Here is a 17,126-nt window from a genome sequence, read left to right as displayed (position 1 = left end):
CTTACCTATATTCATTTAACAAGTGCAGCATCCCGTAATTACTTTCAGGTTTGGAAAGGTCAAATAACTTACTCCACTGGAGCAAAAGAAGTGGCTTAAGAAAGTCTAAGAGACTGAACTAGATGACACTGAAGGACCAGAGTTGAAAACTGCAGTGGAGAGGGACTCAGAGCTAACTATATTTGTGCTACACACTCTTGTTCTGGGTTGCAGTCCAATTCTCATATACCAGCCTTCTTTATAGCATCACAGTACATAAAATTGTTCAGTTTTAAGAAGTTATAATGATCCCATGGAAATAAAGTAGCTATTACTGAAACAGAATTCCTTATATGCTTTAAGTGTAGCATATGCTAAAGTGCTCTTCTGGGTCGTGGCCTATATTGAATTCTGCTCTTCTTTCACAGTTGCAGTACTGGTTATATTTAGATTCTTCTTTTACAGAATACAGACACTGAAATTTGGGTTACAGGAATAGATACTTAAAATAAGTTTTTTGCTAGCTTAAGATGCTTTGAAGTTTTTTACTATTAAAACACCAATTGTGAACCAGCTGAATTTAGCAAATTTTTCATGCGCTAAAGTCTGTATAAAAACCATTCCACAGCTGTATACATACGTGGAGTTAACTGCTCACAGACATATGTACTCATATTAACTCAGATAATGGGTAATTGATGACAGTGCGTTCTCTTAATCCACAGGGTAACAAAGTTATGGCCCTGAATCAGCAGAGTATTTTGTAACATTCTTAACTTTAAATGCAGACTAGTCTCACAGAAGTCAGTAGAACTACTTAGTTTCTAAAATTAGGTACATACTTAATTACGTTGATAAATTAGAGCAGCAAACTTCTATTAAGGCTAATCTGGTATTATAATTCATTAATCCCAATTTCCATTCCAGCACGTGTGGCAAAGGTAATAGCATCTTTTTCATCAGCTTACAGCACTATCCCAGGCTTTTATAGAGCAAAGATACTCATTTTAGTACCAAGCAAAAAAGGCAAAGACTTTTGTTGTCTCCAAATTTTAGTAATCAAGCAATTACTCATTCTTAGCCACTCTGCATATTAAAAAAAAACAAAGCAGGAAATACCCTTGTAAATTCATTATGCATATATAAAACAATTTAAGTACTTTGAATATACAGAAAATTGGCCTCAAGCTTTTCCAGATGTCATTAAGAAGGTAATTTTCTTTGGGTCAGCCCTTCATCAGAAGCTTCATATAAGAGGTAGATGAACATGCTGAGGCGCATCTTTTGTTGCTATAAAACAGGAATGTTCAGTTTGTTATCTGGAAGGCAATAAAGGACTAAATAGGTTTTGAGGTAGGGGACTGATTATTAGAATGGTCTCATTTAGAGAGATTAAGAGAAATAATTAAGCATTTTTAAAAATGAAGCTTATTTGCTATGATTCCTCATACAGCTGTCTCCATCTGTGCCATATACCATCATTCTGGTATAATACTGCATAGGCTGATCTTGGATGGATGAAATGAGTGGCAAAGCAATTCACAAAGTGGTATATTTTAAAAGCAATTTCCAAATCATTGATAGTACAGCAATGTACACACCAGATCTAGTTGTCACTGAAGACAAAGACCAGTTTTATACTAACTGCAGTGTGAATTGTATCTAACTTTAGTTTTAAGTCATGAGTTACTAATCATACAGAAAATTTCTCCCAACTCAGAAAGTCCATGAACAGAAATGCTGGGAGGCAAGGAGGCTAGTCAGTGGAAACATCATATATGTTGGCACTATCCAGGACGTTGCATTTAGTTATATGGACCTACGATCTGACCCACAGTGGCCACTTCTCTGTTGTGCAGCTTTCATACAATGGTGATAATACAAAATAATATCACTGCACTTGCATTAGTTAAAAATCACAGCAGAGCAGTGGCTGGAAGAGGTTTAAACTACACTTTACCATCAATATTCCAAATATCTATGCGTCGTACACAAAAAGAGGAATACTTCAAGGTTTCGCAAATTACTTAGGACTAGTTCATATTTCCCTCTTCTGTCTGCTGGTGCTCTATGTGTGATAAAGCCCATAAAAAGGAATTAAACAGAGATTTCTGCATGGATTTCTCCACTGGTTTGGCACAGACTATATTTGCTGTGCTCTGTGAGCATAAACCCCAGACCTACCATGGTGCGTGTGGGTTCCCCAGGGTCCACACAGCACAGGCCAGAGGGGCTGAGCCCTCTGGGGTCCCAGGGTACTTGCTATGAAGTGGTTTGGGTAGAAATAGCAAGGGCTTAAACTGTCCTGCCATCTAGTGGGATCCTCAGCCTGCCAGGTAGTTTGTGCAAATAAGTAGAGGGAGACAGCTTAAGAGACCTCAAAACCAGCTGGGAGGCAGCTGCTTGAGAGTGAAGTGCAAAGAGGGTGCAAGCCAGCCTGGTGAGAGGTAGGCTGTCTCCAGCTAATCTGAGACATTCACTTCAAGGGTTTTGCTAAGGGTGCAGTACCTTGGTGTCTCTGTGTATTCAGAAAGTTGGGTGATTGCAAACAGGAGATGTCTCGCATCACTGAGAACACCACTCCAATGGCTTACATAAGCTTGGGAACATAATGCCAGCTGACGCTTCCCTGCTACACCAGGCTGCCATCAGAAGATGTGTGGTGCTCCTTACAGCTGCCCCTTGTAGCTTATGTCCTCGGGCAGTCAGCAGGAGCGTATGTCACAGCCCATTCAGAGGCCCAGACCTCGGTGGAAACTCAGTCACACTGCCTGGGCAAAGGAATGACACCGAGCTTGGGCATCAAGGGGTGAACGAGCCAAAAGCATTTTCAACTTGTAAACTCTGTCATAAAGCAGGTGTCTAAGCCTGGCTTGCAGCCTACCCACGTTTAGATCCCCACCCTGCGATTTGGGCTAGGGTGCCAATACTGCTATGGTGACTGGTTTGGACCATTCTTAGGGAGAGCTCCTAAAAGTTTCACCTTCCCCACCTGAAGCTGTTCTCCTTCAGATAGTGATTAGCAGTAAATACTGAGATCTGATATTCTGTTTTAGCATTTTGCTTTATTTCCGTGTTCAGCCCGGTGGGGACCAGTTCATATCCCAATGGCTGCAGGCCTGAAGGCCACTGCTCCACCCTGTCCTGTGCCACGTCCGAACGCCAGATCTCTGGGTTTTAATGCAGCACTTACTTCTGATGGAAAATGGTTTTCTGGCTGGTGATACAAAGCCTGTGTGCTGTGGGCTTTTCTGGACTAAATGTATATTCAGCAATTACCTGCAATATAAAGGGACCTGATGTGAGGATCACAATTCTTACCAGTGCTTTATTCCTGGGAATCTGCTGTGCAGTGACTGATGCTGTAAATCCAGTGCTTATAAAATGCACAGAAAAGCTAATCCGTGAGAGACTGGTTTAACCTTCCTATAGATTCTTTTTCCCAGATCCTTTGAGCACGTTTGTAAATGATACATCAGCAGGGTAAACAAAAAGAAGGAGCACGTAAACTGCTGTTAACGCCCAGTAGTAGTTTTCTAATAACGCACAGTTTTACAGGGGGACGGGAGCACCTTTTCCCCTCAGGCTGACAGGGCGGCAGGCGGCAGCCGGGCACTTCCCGCCCGGCGGGCACAAGATGGCGCCCGAGCCCGCGGCAGGCAGACAGCCGAGCCTTCGCCTACCTCACAGCCGTGCCCTCCTCCGCCGCCGGCTCGCAACGCCTCGGAAAGGGCAGAGTTTGGGCCTCCTTCGGTATCAACCGTAACGTGAAAAAGAAGGAGAGCGGGGACAACTCCTCGGCCGCCCGGCGCCGGTGGGACGAAGGACGGGGCTCGCCGGGGCGCCGGGCGGTGCCGGCAGAGGGCGCCCCCGCCTCGGCCTCGGCGGCTGCGTCCGACCCCTCCCGCCTCGGCGCTGCCCCCTCCGCGGCCGCGGCGGCTCGTCCTCCGAACGGCTGGGAGACGCCGCTCTTCCCCGCCGCTCCAAAACCACGGGGGAAACGGGGTTGAAAAGTGCCGCCCTTTTCCCCCACCGCTCCCCCTCGGGCAGCTCCCGCTGAGCAGCAGCAGCCGGTGGGGGGCAGGTGAACTCCCCTCAGAGGCGCCTTCCGCACAGACCGCACCAGCATCTGGGCAGCAAAACAAGCAGCTTATTCACAACACCCATTACTTGTTGCTCTGCAGCGTATCTGTCGCTCCCCCCACGCCCCGGGTTCCCCAGCAGCACCTCCGTGGCCCAGCAGCCGCCCGCACGCAGCTGCCCAGGGAGCCGGGCTGTCCCGGGCTCACCCAGGCCACCTCCAGCTTCCAGCAGGCAGCGGTGGCTGAGCGATGGCATCCTGTGCACCAAGGAAGACAAGTGCCCTTCACGGGAAAGCCAGGAAAACTACCATACACGCATTCATGGGAGAGCTACAAGTTTTGACCCTGCTTGTTTCTCCCATCAATTTTGTTCCTGTCTTCACTGTAATCGCTCAGCAATCCCATCCCATCCCATTCCATTCCTTCCATCCCTCTTTCTCATCTAACTCCATTCAAAACTCACATCCGTCTACTCCCTTCCTTCACTCCTCATCCCTTGCTTCACTCACTTATACCTCTGTATGCTCAGCATCAGCTGTTAGTGCTTTAAACATCCAATATAAGAAACTAATCTCTTTAATTGCCTCCATATTTGGTAAAATGAGATAGTAGAAGGACAACTCATTGCTATGCCTCCCAGCAAGTACCAGGTAGAGATCTTATATATCAGACAGACTCATTAAAGAGCCTTGAGCCAGTGCCTGAATAGTCTTTATCTTAAGCATTGAGAAAGGTAAAGCTTCTCTAAAAAAAATAGCATGTGATTATGCAAATAGAGATGGTGTTGCAATATAAGAAAGTGCTGAAATAAGTTTCTTTCAGACATGTTGTTTCAGACAGCCTTTGAACTCTTGACTTTGTATCTTTTTTTTTTTCCTAAAGTGGGCTGTTCTGAGTGGAAACTTCTAGGTAAATTTATAAAGGATAAAATGAAATGCTGACATGTAAGAAGGAGAATACTCAAGAGCAGGGGAGACAAAGGACAAGGAGATGGGGTTAAAAGCATGGAAGTTGTGCCATGTTTCCTCTCCATAGCCCTTCTTCTAGCAGAACAGCTGAGCCAGTCACGATGCGAGCAAGTCAGCCTGCTCCTGCACCCTCAGCTGGTTTTGGACTCCGGATGTTCTGAGCTCTGGCTGCAGTGCTGATCACCCGCTCAAGAAAGTTTCAAAGGTCTGGAGGAAGATGCTATTAGAAGCCTTGTTTAACTATTACAAGATTAGTTAAGGATTTTGTGATACATAGAGGGCCTGGGTTATGCTTATCACTGCCACACTGAGGGGGAAATCTTTTGAAACATGTACACATGAATGTATATAATTAAAGGAATAGTGGATGTATCTATACTTCCCCACTGGTACTTGCTGCAGTACAGTCCAGAAAGTGAGTCCCATGACTATCCAGGCAGGGACTACATGCCTGTTTTCCTTTCTGTGCATATCTGCATCTTTTCCCGTAGTAGACTCCGGATTTGGCAAAGTACAAAACCACGCTCAGCAAGTGGGATGTGTTTTTAAGTTTCCTGGTGTATACTTGCCTATTGTGACCATCTCATGTGATTTCTTGCATAATCCAGGGTACGGAACTTCTCTGAATTACTTCCTGCATCATGTCTAATAGCTGTGGTTGTTAGCGTAGTTTACAACTTGCAGGCATGAAAAGTCTAGTAAGGCAGTTGGTCAAGGGGTTAAGTCTCCTCACAGCTAATATGCACTTCATTTTTAATATTAATTTCTCTAGGCTTAACTTCCAGTGACTGGAGTTTTGTATGCCAGACTGAAGAGACCACTCTTATTTCTGTTTCTCTGGGATTTTCTCTAAACAGCCGCGATGACCGAAGTTTTCCCCAAGTTTGTCTTGGTACTGGTCCCTATTTAAAGCTACTAATGAGCTATCTTAACCCTGCAACGCTTCAAGTTGTTCTAGAATTTTGTGTTCCAGGAAATTTATGTATTCAGACTCATGAAAACTCAGAAATGACTCAACGCTTGGTCACAAACCAATATGTAAAGCAAGGATATAGTTGCACCCTTGAATTAATCAAGTTAGGTGCGTAATACTATCTAGGTCACCCAGCATGAGGTTTCATTTCGAAAGCACCTCTGCCTGATTTGTGTCAGGCATTTTTTCATCAATGAAAGGCCCATAAATTGATAAACTGAATAAATTATTTATCAAGACTGTGGAATTCAGACATTTCTTGAGGGTGCATTAACACTCCCTGTAACCCACTGCCAGTTTAGGACTTTGGAGGAAATGGCTTGCTCCAGATGAGAGATTCCAGTTTAGATGAGACAAACCCAGAGGAGTGTGACTCCAGCTGCATCTAATCACTTAAGGCTCTAGCAGGCTGTTACTCTGTCCTGTCAGTCCATAGCTGAGTGGAACAGAGGACAACCCTGGGAATACCCAAATGGGTGTATTTAGTGAGCTGAGTTATTACTTTGTATCTGTTTTCCAAACTCAGTAGTAATTTTCTTAAATTTTTAATTCAGTCAAATAAAATTGATTTTACTTTTTGTCTAAATCTCAGCTGGTATTCGGAGTGATTTCAGGATATCACAGCAAATGAGGTGCTTCGGTACGGACAAACAGAACGAGGTACATTGAGCTATTCAAAAGTTTCTTAAATCCAGCTCTGCAGACTGCAAAGTTGTCTTTTGTTATGCTGCAAGGATTTAGCTTGAGACCAATTATACTGAATTCCACATAGTCGCACTTATTAAGTGTTAGACAGCCTCCATGGCATATACTAGGGCTACAGAAAGAGAACATGACATTTAGAGATCACTTGTACCTTTAATACTGTAAAATTTGTATTGATGATGATAAAAATAATTCCCTACCTTTGTTATAATACAGAATCCTTGGACATAATACAGTGTGTTTCTGCTCCGCTAATATTCTCACTGGACTGGTCTGAACACCAAATTTATACAAGTCTTCCAGAATCAGTTGCAACAAGTCAAATGCAAGTCATCTAATCTCCTTACACTATGTGCTATTTTTCTGTTTATGGACATAAGGATTATTTTAACTTAGTTGCATTCAGCTTATTCATATGCCTTCTAAATTCCTCTCAGTTGTTATTTCCCCTGAAATGGTCAGTTGCTTATTTATAAGACTGTATTTCTTTCTTCCTCACTGTATGACCTTATATTTGGCCATGCTGAAATTTTAAGAGTCTGGAAAGCTGATTTCTTGTATTGATTTTGCAATAACTAGAGAGCTATTGTAAGTGACACACAGTATCAGACATTTCTGTTACATGTTAGAGGCTTTTATTTGTTTTTTAACTCTTAAACACAAAAGAAAGCAAAGACAAATATTAAAATAACCAAAGGCCTAATGGTGTAAAGTTAAAATAACTGCATCTTCAATAAATAGAACTGGGAGCCAGGAAGGTGGCTGCCTTTAGCGCAGGCTAATTATTTGAGGAGAGCCTCTGACCTGAGTCCTCTAAATGGTAGCTCTAGTAATATTAGATAACAACCCCCCAAATGCCTTTAAGAAGCAGAGAAGACCCTGGAGATGCGTAGTAGTATTTTCTTCCTTCTTTAAACCATTGTAGACCAGCTGTCCTCTCAGCTTAAACCAATCCGAATAAATGTCTAATAGTTCATAATGAGGTATTAGCATGTATTTACTTTCCAGGGCTCTCCTAATCTCATGTCACACCACTTTGTAACCTAAGAGAGTTTACAAGAATGAAATGCATGATCACGGACCACTTTGCTTTCACCAATTAGCAAGAGACACCAGAATTAGACCTTAACACGACGTGTGCGCTAATGTTAGCCTGTCCTGGCATTATTTTGGTTGAGCTTTGACAGTGGCAGGAAGCCTGCTGAACATGCTCCTAAGCTTTGCCTGAGGTATGCCATGCTCTTAGAAAGATACAGTATGAACATGTCTTCCCTGCTCCTGCCTGCATTACCTTGCACCTTTCCTATCACCTGGTCCGCAGTTCCGGCAAAGTCCTTCCCATGGCATTTACACAGCACAAGACTGGATTCATACAGCTGCTTTGTACCTGGGGCCATTCTGTGACCACTTGCTTTTCAGCTGCACAATTGGGCGTCTTCTCCATAAGGCATTTCTCTCTTTTGTTTAAACTAGGATTTCTAAAGAGCTGCCCATCAATAGAGTAAACCTAGTGATTTTCTGTGACTCACTGACAGCACTGAGATAGATAGTTTATTTTTATTAGGGGGATCAGCAAATCTCTTAGACAGCTAGAGGACACACGAGATAATTTTAGTTAAGGACATTCTATTGCCCTGTTTGACATTAGGTTTTTCTGCAGCACCAAAAATCAAATTACACTCAGCCCTGAAGCAACATCATCCCATCTGACACAATAGCTACTAAAATCTGGTCATTTCTGTATTACACTGAGATCAAAGCTGCAGATTCACAGCAGGGCTTCAAACAAGGTTAGAATGTGCTGAGAATACCCTAGTCTGCTGTCCATAAATGGAGGAAATCTCTTCTACTTTCAGCTACACATTATTTTCAATTTCCTTAATTCAAAAGTAGCCCCCTGTATGTTTCAGAATGCTAAGAGGTTACCGAAATGCCTGAGTGGGTTAGGACCCTGAATCATGTTGACCTTCAATGGGATTCAATACCTAAAAGGCCCTTGTGTGCCTACATCTGCTTTCGTACCAGAGGAGTTAGGCCCTGGTGTCACTGCTACCCTTTGTTGCACACGTGGGTACAAGATGCTCTGCAGTTCCAGGGTCTTTATCGCCCCAAACACAGAAATGTTTGAGTAATGCAGTCATCACTAAAATATCTGAAGGTCTTATAACACAGTATCCCCTTAACTACTGATCAAACTCTACAGAGTAATACGTTATCCCTAGCTATTCTACTGCAAGGATGGTGAAAGCATAGGTTTAACTGAATTGGTGTAGCAAGAGTGCCCCTCCCGTGTTATATCCACAGAGGGACGCAGCAGAAGGATAAATAAACCTGACTTCAAACATCAGCTCCACCAATTTCGCTACGTTTCCATAACCGGAGTACTAAGCCCTAAGTGACTGGCTGCAGTGATTAGATGCTCAGCAGTTCCTGGCATTGATTATGATGAATCCACACATGAGAGAACCTCTTGGTCAGACTTTTCTACCACAGGATCCTGGTGGCCATTTTTTTTTTCTGAACAAGTGAATATTTTTTTAAAGGACGAAATGAAGGCTGATTGAGACTGAGTGCCTCATTCTCTGAATGCCTGAGGGCACACGAAGCAGGGGTATAACAGGGGGGAAAGGTAGCCAAAAGCAGTTTTTGTGTCCTGTATTCAAAGGCTGAAGGTTAGAGCAGTCCCACATTCACCCTGGATGGCCTTTGGAAGCAGGGATTACTTATTACACAGGGATGTCTTGCCACAGCATTTTTGTCTTTCAACCAGGCCTTGCACAGAGAATGGAAATGTGCCTACTAACACTGCTCAGGTGGTGTGAAGAGTTTAGTGTAAATGAGCATGAGTCCCTGGGTGTTCAGAGAGGAATTTCCAGAGACATCTTCCATCATACAGGCTTTTTACAGGGGAGTACGCAGTCTGTTAAAACCTTCAAACTCTGACAGCGTAAAAGAAACTCCAAGCTGGTCTCTTGTGCAGCAACCTAAAATGTATACCAGGTCTGTGTTTTTCACACTGTTCCAGCCCTCTGTTCCAGGCTCTGTTCCAGCCATAGCAAAGCACTTACATAGATCAGGATGACTTGTACTAGCTGTTGACATGAACAAAACTCTCACATAAGGATCCACAAGCAAATATAGGACATAAAATGCCATGGAAAACATTTCTGGCTGTGGCTTGTCACCCCACAAGGTGTCAACAATGTAACATTTCTTACTGTTGATTTATCCTTCTCCCAAATCATCGCTAACACAGACAGGTGGGATCTCACCATCATAAAACCTGGTGTGATGACTCTGGCAAACTATCTAAGCAGCAGAAGGAATGTGAACATCGTAGCAGACCCTGTTTTACATCTGAAGCATGGTGCAAAGTGTTAAAGAATATATTTTTCTTAAGACTAGGTACTTGCCTTAGTTAAGTATGTTGAGAGATCCTGGTAGAACTGAGCCACCATTGTTGGTATGATTTTGAAGATTTTGAAGGATCCTGAAGTGGTTACCTCCCATGGACCAGGCTGCAGTGCTATCTGGGAGAAGGGGCAAGGCACAAGTGTCCTTGAGGAGTCCAGCTACCGGCAGTGGCACTGAATCACTTTCAGGAGTTTTATATCACACAAAGGCCGTGAGGCTGGTTCTGCACAGCAAGCCCCAGTGAGCAAAGAGTGCAAGGAGCTCTTCCAGAGCTCTGTGCACATGCCTGCACCAGAAGGGTCAGCAGAGGCTCCAGGGCTTCTGCAAACAGAATCTATACGAGCAGATAACTCCATCTAGTCAGTACTGGGAGAGGAGACACTGTCGGTTCATGAGGACATTGGTAAAATCATTTAGGTTTTAATATGATGCATCTCAGATGAAGTAAGTGAGTGGCGAGGTCAGTTTGCATGTCAGTTGCCTGGGTGCCAGCGATGAAGTTCTGTGAGGCCACGGCTGCGGCGTTTGGCTATGGGTGGTGAACACTACTGAATACTTGATAATGTTAATGTATTGAGGAAACACAATTCCCAAACTGAACTGGAGTCACGGATGATACCCATGCACAGTAACAACCCTGTGTGCCCCATGCCATGGCAGTGCCAATCACAAAGCATATTCCTTGTTCATTATAGAGGGTTTGACTGACTACAGACATTAGGTTAGTGGACACCAGTAAGGCTGGTATTCTGTGCAAACTTCAGAGACACAGCATTCTTCAGCTGTGACAAAAAAAAAAGGGACTTGATTCCTTTCAGCCTCTTGAACAACAACTGGCGGTCTGTTATTTCAAGTGCTGCTCTTGCTCTCCCTGGCTTTCTGAGCACTAGCTGGAACCTCTCAGAAGTGCAGGTCAGAAGAGGAAGGCAGACATAAACTGAGCAGCTGCAGGAGGGCACTTTGTGTCTCTCTTTGTACTTCAAAGTGGTTGGAAGGTTAAAGAGAAATAGATGCACTGGTTCATACCCTTAGGTTATCAAGACTAATGAAATTTGTGTTGTGTGGTAAAAGGAATTAGGATTATATTCCTGGGGCTAATTCAGAGAGGCATTAATTCTTTCTGAAGACAGGTGAAAAAGTGGCAAATTAGATTAAAATCCCATAAGAAGCACCACTTGCCCTACACCCAAAGAATGTGTCATACTACAAGAGCCTGAAAGAAATGCAAATGACAGTCAAAAGCTAATTTAAAAATATTAGGAAAATATTCATAATGATTTGTATTTTGTATGGCTGGACCAGGTAGAAAATGGCTGAGGTTTTGTTCCTAAATCACAGAAAGTCTCTTTCACTTAGTCCCCGAGTTTTGTTATGAGAGCTGAAGAGCCGATTCACGGCTCTGGAATCTGTCCAAGCCGTAGGTCTGGAAAAGCCGACACCTTGGCTTGCCCCACAGAGACAGGCTGCTTTCCAAAAAACACTCAAGAGACAAGATGACTACCTAGAGCCTTCGATGAATTTCAAAGAACAACTAGAAGAAGGAAATCATCCCCTCTCTAGCAGAAAAAAATCTTAGTAGATGAAACAGTTTTAAGCTCTTTTCCTTCTTTCTTCACTCTTAGTTTCCAAATGCTGCCAGTTGTGGAGGCAAGATGCTGTTTCCAGCCAGCAATAGCAAGTGCCAGTTTCAGGCAGCATCCGTGTAGATGCCATGTGATGGGGGGGGGAAAGGGACCTGTGCTTGGCCAATACCAAACCGGGCTTGAGAGTCTTCACGGGAAAGCCTTTAGAGAAGTTCTGCGGTAGCGTGGTGATCCACTACTGAGTATTTTTACTCAGTGGAGTCATTCTCGTTTGGTGCCCGTTCCTCTTTCGCCCGCGGTGTTTTAACAGGAACAACAAGGCGGGCGGGCGGTGGGAGCCCCTGGGGCGGCTCAGGTGAGGAGAGGTGCCGCACACGCTGCCGTGCCGGAGGCGGCCCTCTCCCTTCCCCCCTCTACGTCCCGGCCTGGGGGGCGGCCCTGGCTGGGGCCCCCCGTGCCCCTTCCCCGGCGGCACCGGTGCCGGGGGTGGCGGGGGGAGCGCCCACCCCCGGCGGGGCGGGGAGGCGAAGCGCCGTCCCGGCGCTGCCGTCCCCTTTGGGGCGGGTCGCGGCTGCCCCCGCCTCCCGGCCCCCCGCCGGGCGCCGGCTTTAAATGCGGGGCGGCGCGGGGGCAGCGGTGCTCCCCGCTACCGCGATCGGCACCCGCAGGCGGCCGCCATGGTCGAGGCTTTCTGCGCCACCTGGAAGCTGGTGGACAGCCACAACTTCGACGAGTACATGAAGGCGCTGGGTAGGTACGGCCGGGCGGCGGCGGCGGCACGTGTAGGAGATCTGGCATTTTGCACCACCGTAAAAAAAAAAAAATTAAAAATTTAAAAAGCCCCCCCCCCCGCTGGCAGAGGTGTAGGTAAGGTATTCGCAGAGGCGGGGGGGCTTTGGGCGGCTGTCCCTCTATGAACAGAGTTAATTGGGTGCGGGTCATTCAGCCGCGGGGGCCGGGGTGTGTTTGCGTGAGAGCCGTCCTGCTGCGGGGGATGCCCCCGGGTTAGGGAAGGCGTATGAAAGAAGGGCAAATGCTGCCTGCAGGGAAACTGGAAACAAACAAACAAAAAGAAACCGTTATGCTGGAGTGATGAGAAACTGAAATCCAGAAGCCATCGCCAGCCGTTCCGCGGCGCTGCGCGGACACGCCGTGCTCCTGCGCGGGGTTCGTCGTCGGGGTGCGCGGAGGTAAGGGAGGGTACGGAGCTGCATCTGTGTGGGGGGAGTACCTATGGATACTTTAGGTATAAGGGCACAAGCGAAGCAGAAAGCAGCATTTCACTGTGACAGCTTAAAGCTGTAGAGCGAGGGAAGAGATTTCTGTACCTCGATGTGCGGAAAAAAAACCCCACGATGTAAAAAACTGAATGTCTGATGGATTTCTTTTCTCCCTTGATGGTCTAGGAGTGGGGTTTGCAACACGGCAGGTGGGGAATGTGACTAAACCCACTGTGATTATCAGCAGCGAGGGGGACAAAGTAGTGATCAGGACTCTAAGCACTTTCAAAAACACAGAAATCAGCTTTAGACTTGGAGAGGAATTTGATGAAACTACCCCCGATGACAGAAACTGCAAAGTAAGTGAACCCTCGGGCTGCAGTGGCTTCTTTTTTCTTTTCTTCCGCCCACTCCCGAGGCTGTGTCTTTGGTAGGGTCAAAGGGAAAACAAGGCAACTTCTGCTATGGCCAGTTGTAGCACTGTGAAGGGCAGGAAAAAAAAACAAGATTGCATCTTACTTGCCTGTTTATACCATGTCTGGTCTGAAGCAATGTGTAATGTTGCCAGCCTTCTGTCTACCTTCCAGTGTCAAAGAATTGTGTTAGCTGCCCACTTTTCTTTCAAGCCAAATATCATTTGGCTTAACTTTTTCCAGTCGAAATGGGGGAACGCCTTCTTCCCTGTATCTTTGGGGGCTTAACATAGACGTTATCCCAAAGCACATCTGAAACAGTGGTTCTTGTGAGACTGGAACTCAAAGGAAACAACTTTTTTCATCCTTTGACACAAACAAGAATTGCATGGAGTTCATGCTTAAAACGAGGATGATTCATGGGCTTGGCTTTAAAATGGCTGGGACTACTTTATCATTGTAGATTCACATCCATCTATTGAAGAGGATTCAATAGAACAGTGCATGCTGAGTGTGTGAGCAGAATCCCAAATACCTCAAATAAATGAGTGTCTTTGTGTTCCTTGGTATCTCACAGTCAGTTGTGACCCTGGATGGAGACAAGCTAGTGCATGTACAGAAGTGGGACGGCAAAGAGACAAACTTTGTGAGAGAAATAAAGGATGGCAAAATGGTAATGGTAAGTATAAAGCTCGCTGAGCATTCACATGCACCACTAACACTCCTCACACTATCTTTTCATAAAGGTTGAGATAAATGTTACTTATACACAAACCCTTAAACTAATTGGTGGGGAAAGCTAGCAGAGATTTCTCAAATATTTTTTTTGTTTTGCGTCTCGTTTTACTGACAACGAAAAAATTGCCAGTGGTTTTAGGCAGGCCAGCCTGTGGATTTCCAGAATGTATATGTTCTTTCTAGTGTTTGTGTAAATGCCCAGGCAAAAAAAAAAAAAAAGTCCTGGTGAGCTGGAAAAGATACAAAGTTCTTGATTATATAGGCAATGATCTGTTGCCAGTGCTAATTTATATTTCTTTAAAAACTTGTTTTATATAGGCACACATAAATATTTAATTACACATAACAAGTTTCCCTAGGAAAATAAAATTACAATACTGCAGGAGGTAATAGCATTTTCATATTTAATAATAAAGGGTTTATTCCTCCTATCCTGTTAAAAACTATGATCAGCAATTGTGTGAAGAAAAGTCATGTTTTAAATTCACATTGTTTTCCTGACTTTTCAGGAACAGGAGTATGGGGTGAATAAATGGTGTAAGTTGCTATATCTAATGTCCAGGGTGGCACTTCTCATGCTTATTTTTGGCACAGAGATGTAACTTTCAAAAATAAAACCTCTTCAGCTATACTAATCTATGTGACTTGGCTTTTGGAGAAGACCAGTTATCATGTTTTCTAAATACTTCAGAGAGTATCCATATGGATGGAGACTTCCAAATAATTAAAACTTTAAAGCATATGGTCAGCACAACACAATGTGACAAGTGATCGAAGGGAAAATACATTCTTTGGTTTTTGGTAGCAGCTACATGCATATACAGAAAACCTTTTCCTTTGGAATTTGAACATGGTGAGATGCCCTGTTCCACTTCAGGAAATACCTCCAAAGCACACACACACTGTAGTTAGTGTTTTGCACAACTGCAGTAACTAAAATACTTGGTAGTTCTAGCTACGTTAAGTGCACAGAATGCATTTATTTCAATATAAGGTTCTCCTTAAGTATATGCCTATGCATAATAGTATAGAATATGGGTATAGAGGTCTGGATTTTAGATCGCACATTTTGCAGTGTGATCAGCTTCAGGAAAATTAAGTGTTAAATCTGTATTAAAACAGTGCTGTATTGAAGAAATTACATTCACACTATTAGAAAAAGTTGTTTCTAGTCTCACTTTAGTTGCCTTGTACATGTGCGTTATGTGTTTCTTGGGTTTGAAAATAGCAAGGAGAAACTTATATTTATTATGGGATCCATAATTTTGAGGTTTTGCCTTTTGTTCACTTAAAATACCAATAATCGAGACCAACTTGTTTTTCTATAAATTACATAATGTAAACCAATCTTGCTCTAGCATGGACTTCTGAATATGTGTTAAGTCATTACAGAAAATGGCTCAGCATCTAATGTGCCTGTCTTTTCCTTGGACTTGCAGACTCTCACCTTTGGTGATGTGGTTGCTGTTCGCCACTATGAGAAAGCGTAGAGTTTACGTGATCTCTGTCCAGATGTTACTTCTGCTGGAAGGATTAATGTACTGTCCATAATCGAACGTAGCTAAAATGCACATTTCTGGCATGAAAGATTAATAAAGAGGTTGGGGGGGGTGTGTTTTTTTAAAAAAACCTTTATGCCATCAAATTGGCAAGCTTGTGCTGTATAGTGAAACAGGTTAAACTTGGCATTAAATATCTGAAATACTTGCCTCTCTTTTACAGTAAATGGAACATATTTGATTTGTTTTGGAATGCAGATCAAACATATTAAAAATTTTTTTAAAACTGTGCTCCTTTTGCATTTAATGGGCTAATATTCCAGCGTTTGGAGGAAGTTGTTGAAAGTTCCTTTTTCTGAGTTAAAGAACAGAAAAGCATGTGGTACACAACGCTGCAGCAGCCTGTCTTTGTGATGCAGAGTACATGGGAAATGAAAAATTGTCTTCACTCTACTTCAGTGGCTTCTTTTTGCCACTGAAAAGTCCAAAGCCTCTGTGTTTATATATGTTGGCCAAGAAGTGAGAGGCTCAAGCCAGTTTCAGCTCCTCTCTTCACTGGGAACTGATCCAGTGCATGCTAAGGCCGATAGAGAGACAGCCTTTGATGTCAGGGGGGTCCTGTAGTTTTGGTTTTAATAGTTAAAGAGAGTTTTTAATTTGTTTTGGTGTGCTTTTTTTTGCTAATATACAAGAGATTGAAATAAATCAAAGTGCAAAGATTAAAGTGTTTCACAGGATGGGAGGAAAGGACCAACATGATAAAGGGCAGGACTGGGGGAACCTAAAGTACAAAGCTTATATTTCATCAGTTTCCACAGGAGTGGGAGGGAAACAAAGGGAAAACAGTACAAGACAAACCTGAGATTCCCCTCCCTGAGCTGTACTTTCATAGCTAATATGTACAGGAGATAACAATTTGCACTGTGAGCAATTTAAAATAAAACGCTGATTAAAAGAGAAATTAAAATCTTATTCCTGGAGAACATTCCCTAAAAGACAGGGTGGGAAAAACTGCCTTACACTTCACATTATTGGGAAAATTGAAACAGGTTGCTGGCAGCACGGAGGAGATTGGAGAGTCCATGTTTAGTGACACACTTGACTCAGTGGATCACACAGAGGTGTAGCTACCTACAACCTTTCAAACAAAGGCAGAGCTGAGCTGTGGCATTGAGCTGGTCAGTACTCCTGGGTGTGTGGCTGCAGAAGGCCGTGCAGGAGGGGCATCCTGCCCAGCTTCCCGGGCTCAATACTGCACTATGCCATCCTTCAGATGTGCTGCATGGTATCATGGAAAGTGGCTTCTTGCTTCCCTGGATAGCTAGGATAACACGGGTAGCTCATCTCACTTACCTGATAAAAATTCAGACACAACTATGGGACCTAACCAGCACAAATACTAAATGTAACGTTGTTAGCTTTACTGTTTCACAAAGGAGCTGCCTGAAAGGAACATCCAAGTCTGTTTTGTTTTGTGGGGAACACTAAGAGTCCTTAATTGTGAACCATTATAAATATGTTTTATTTGGTGGATATTGATTGTTTTTAAAAT

General features: G+C 43.9%; 1 protein-coding gene across 1 annotated transcript; it reads left to right on the top strand.

Annotated features, from left to right (window-relative positions):
* The first annotated feature begins 12,298 nt into the window (after positions 1 to 12,298).
* Positions 12,299 to 15,860, top strand: FABP7 (fatty acid binding protein 7). Its single transcript, XM_068401551.1, has 4 exons — positions 12,299 to 12,454; positions 13,111 to 13,283; positions 13,915 to 14,016; positions 15,515 to 15,860. Exons 1-4 carry the CDS (start codon positions 12,382 to 12,384, stop codon positions 15,563 to 15,565), a joined length of 399 nt encoding a protein of 132 aa, XP_068257652.1. The 5' UTR covers positions 12,299 to 12,381; the 3' UTR covers positions 15,566 to 15,860.
* Positions 15,861 to 17,126: the final 1,266 nt, after the last annotated feature.

The sequence above is a fragment of the Nyctibius grandis genome, chromosome 1 (assembly GCF_013368605.1).
Source record: "Nyctibius grandis isolate bNycGra1 chromosome 1, bNycGra1.pri, whole genome shotgun sequence".
NCBI lineage: Eukaryota > Metazoa > Chordata > Aves > Nyctibiiformes > Nyctibiidae > Nyctibius > Nyctibius grandis.
Note: the sequence above shows the minus strand (reverse complement) of the source record. Positions and strands in the feature narration are given on the sequence as shown.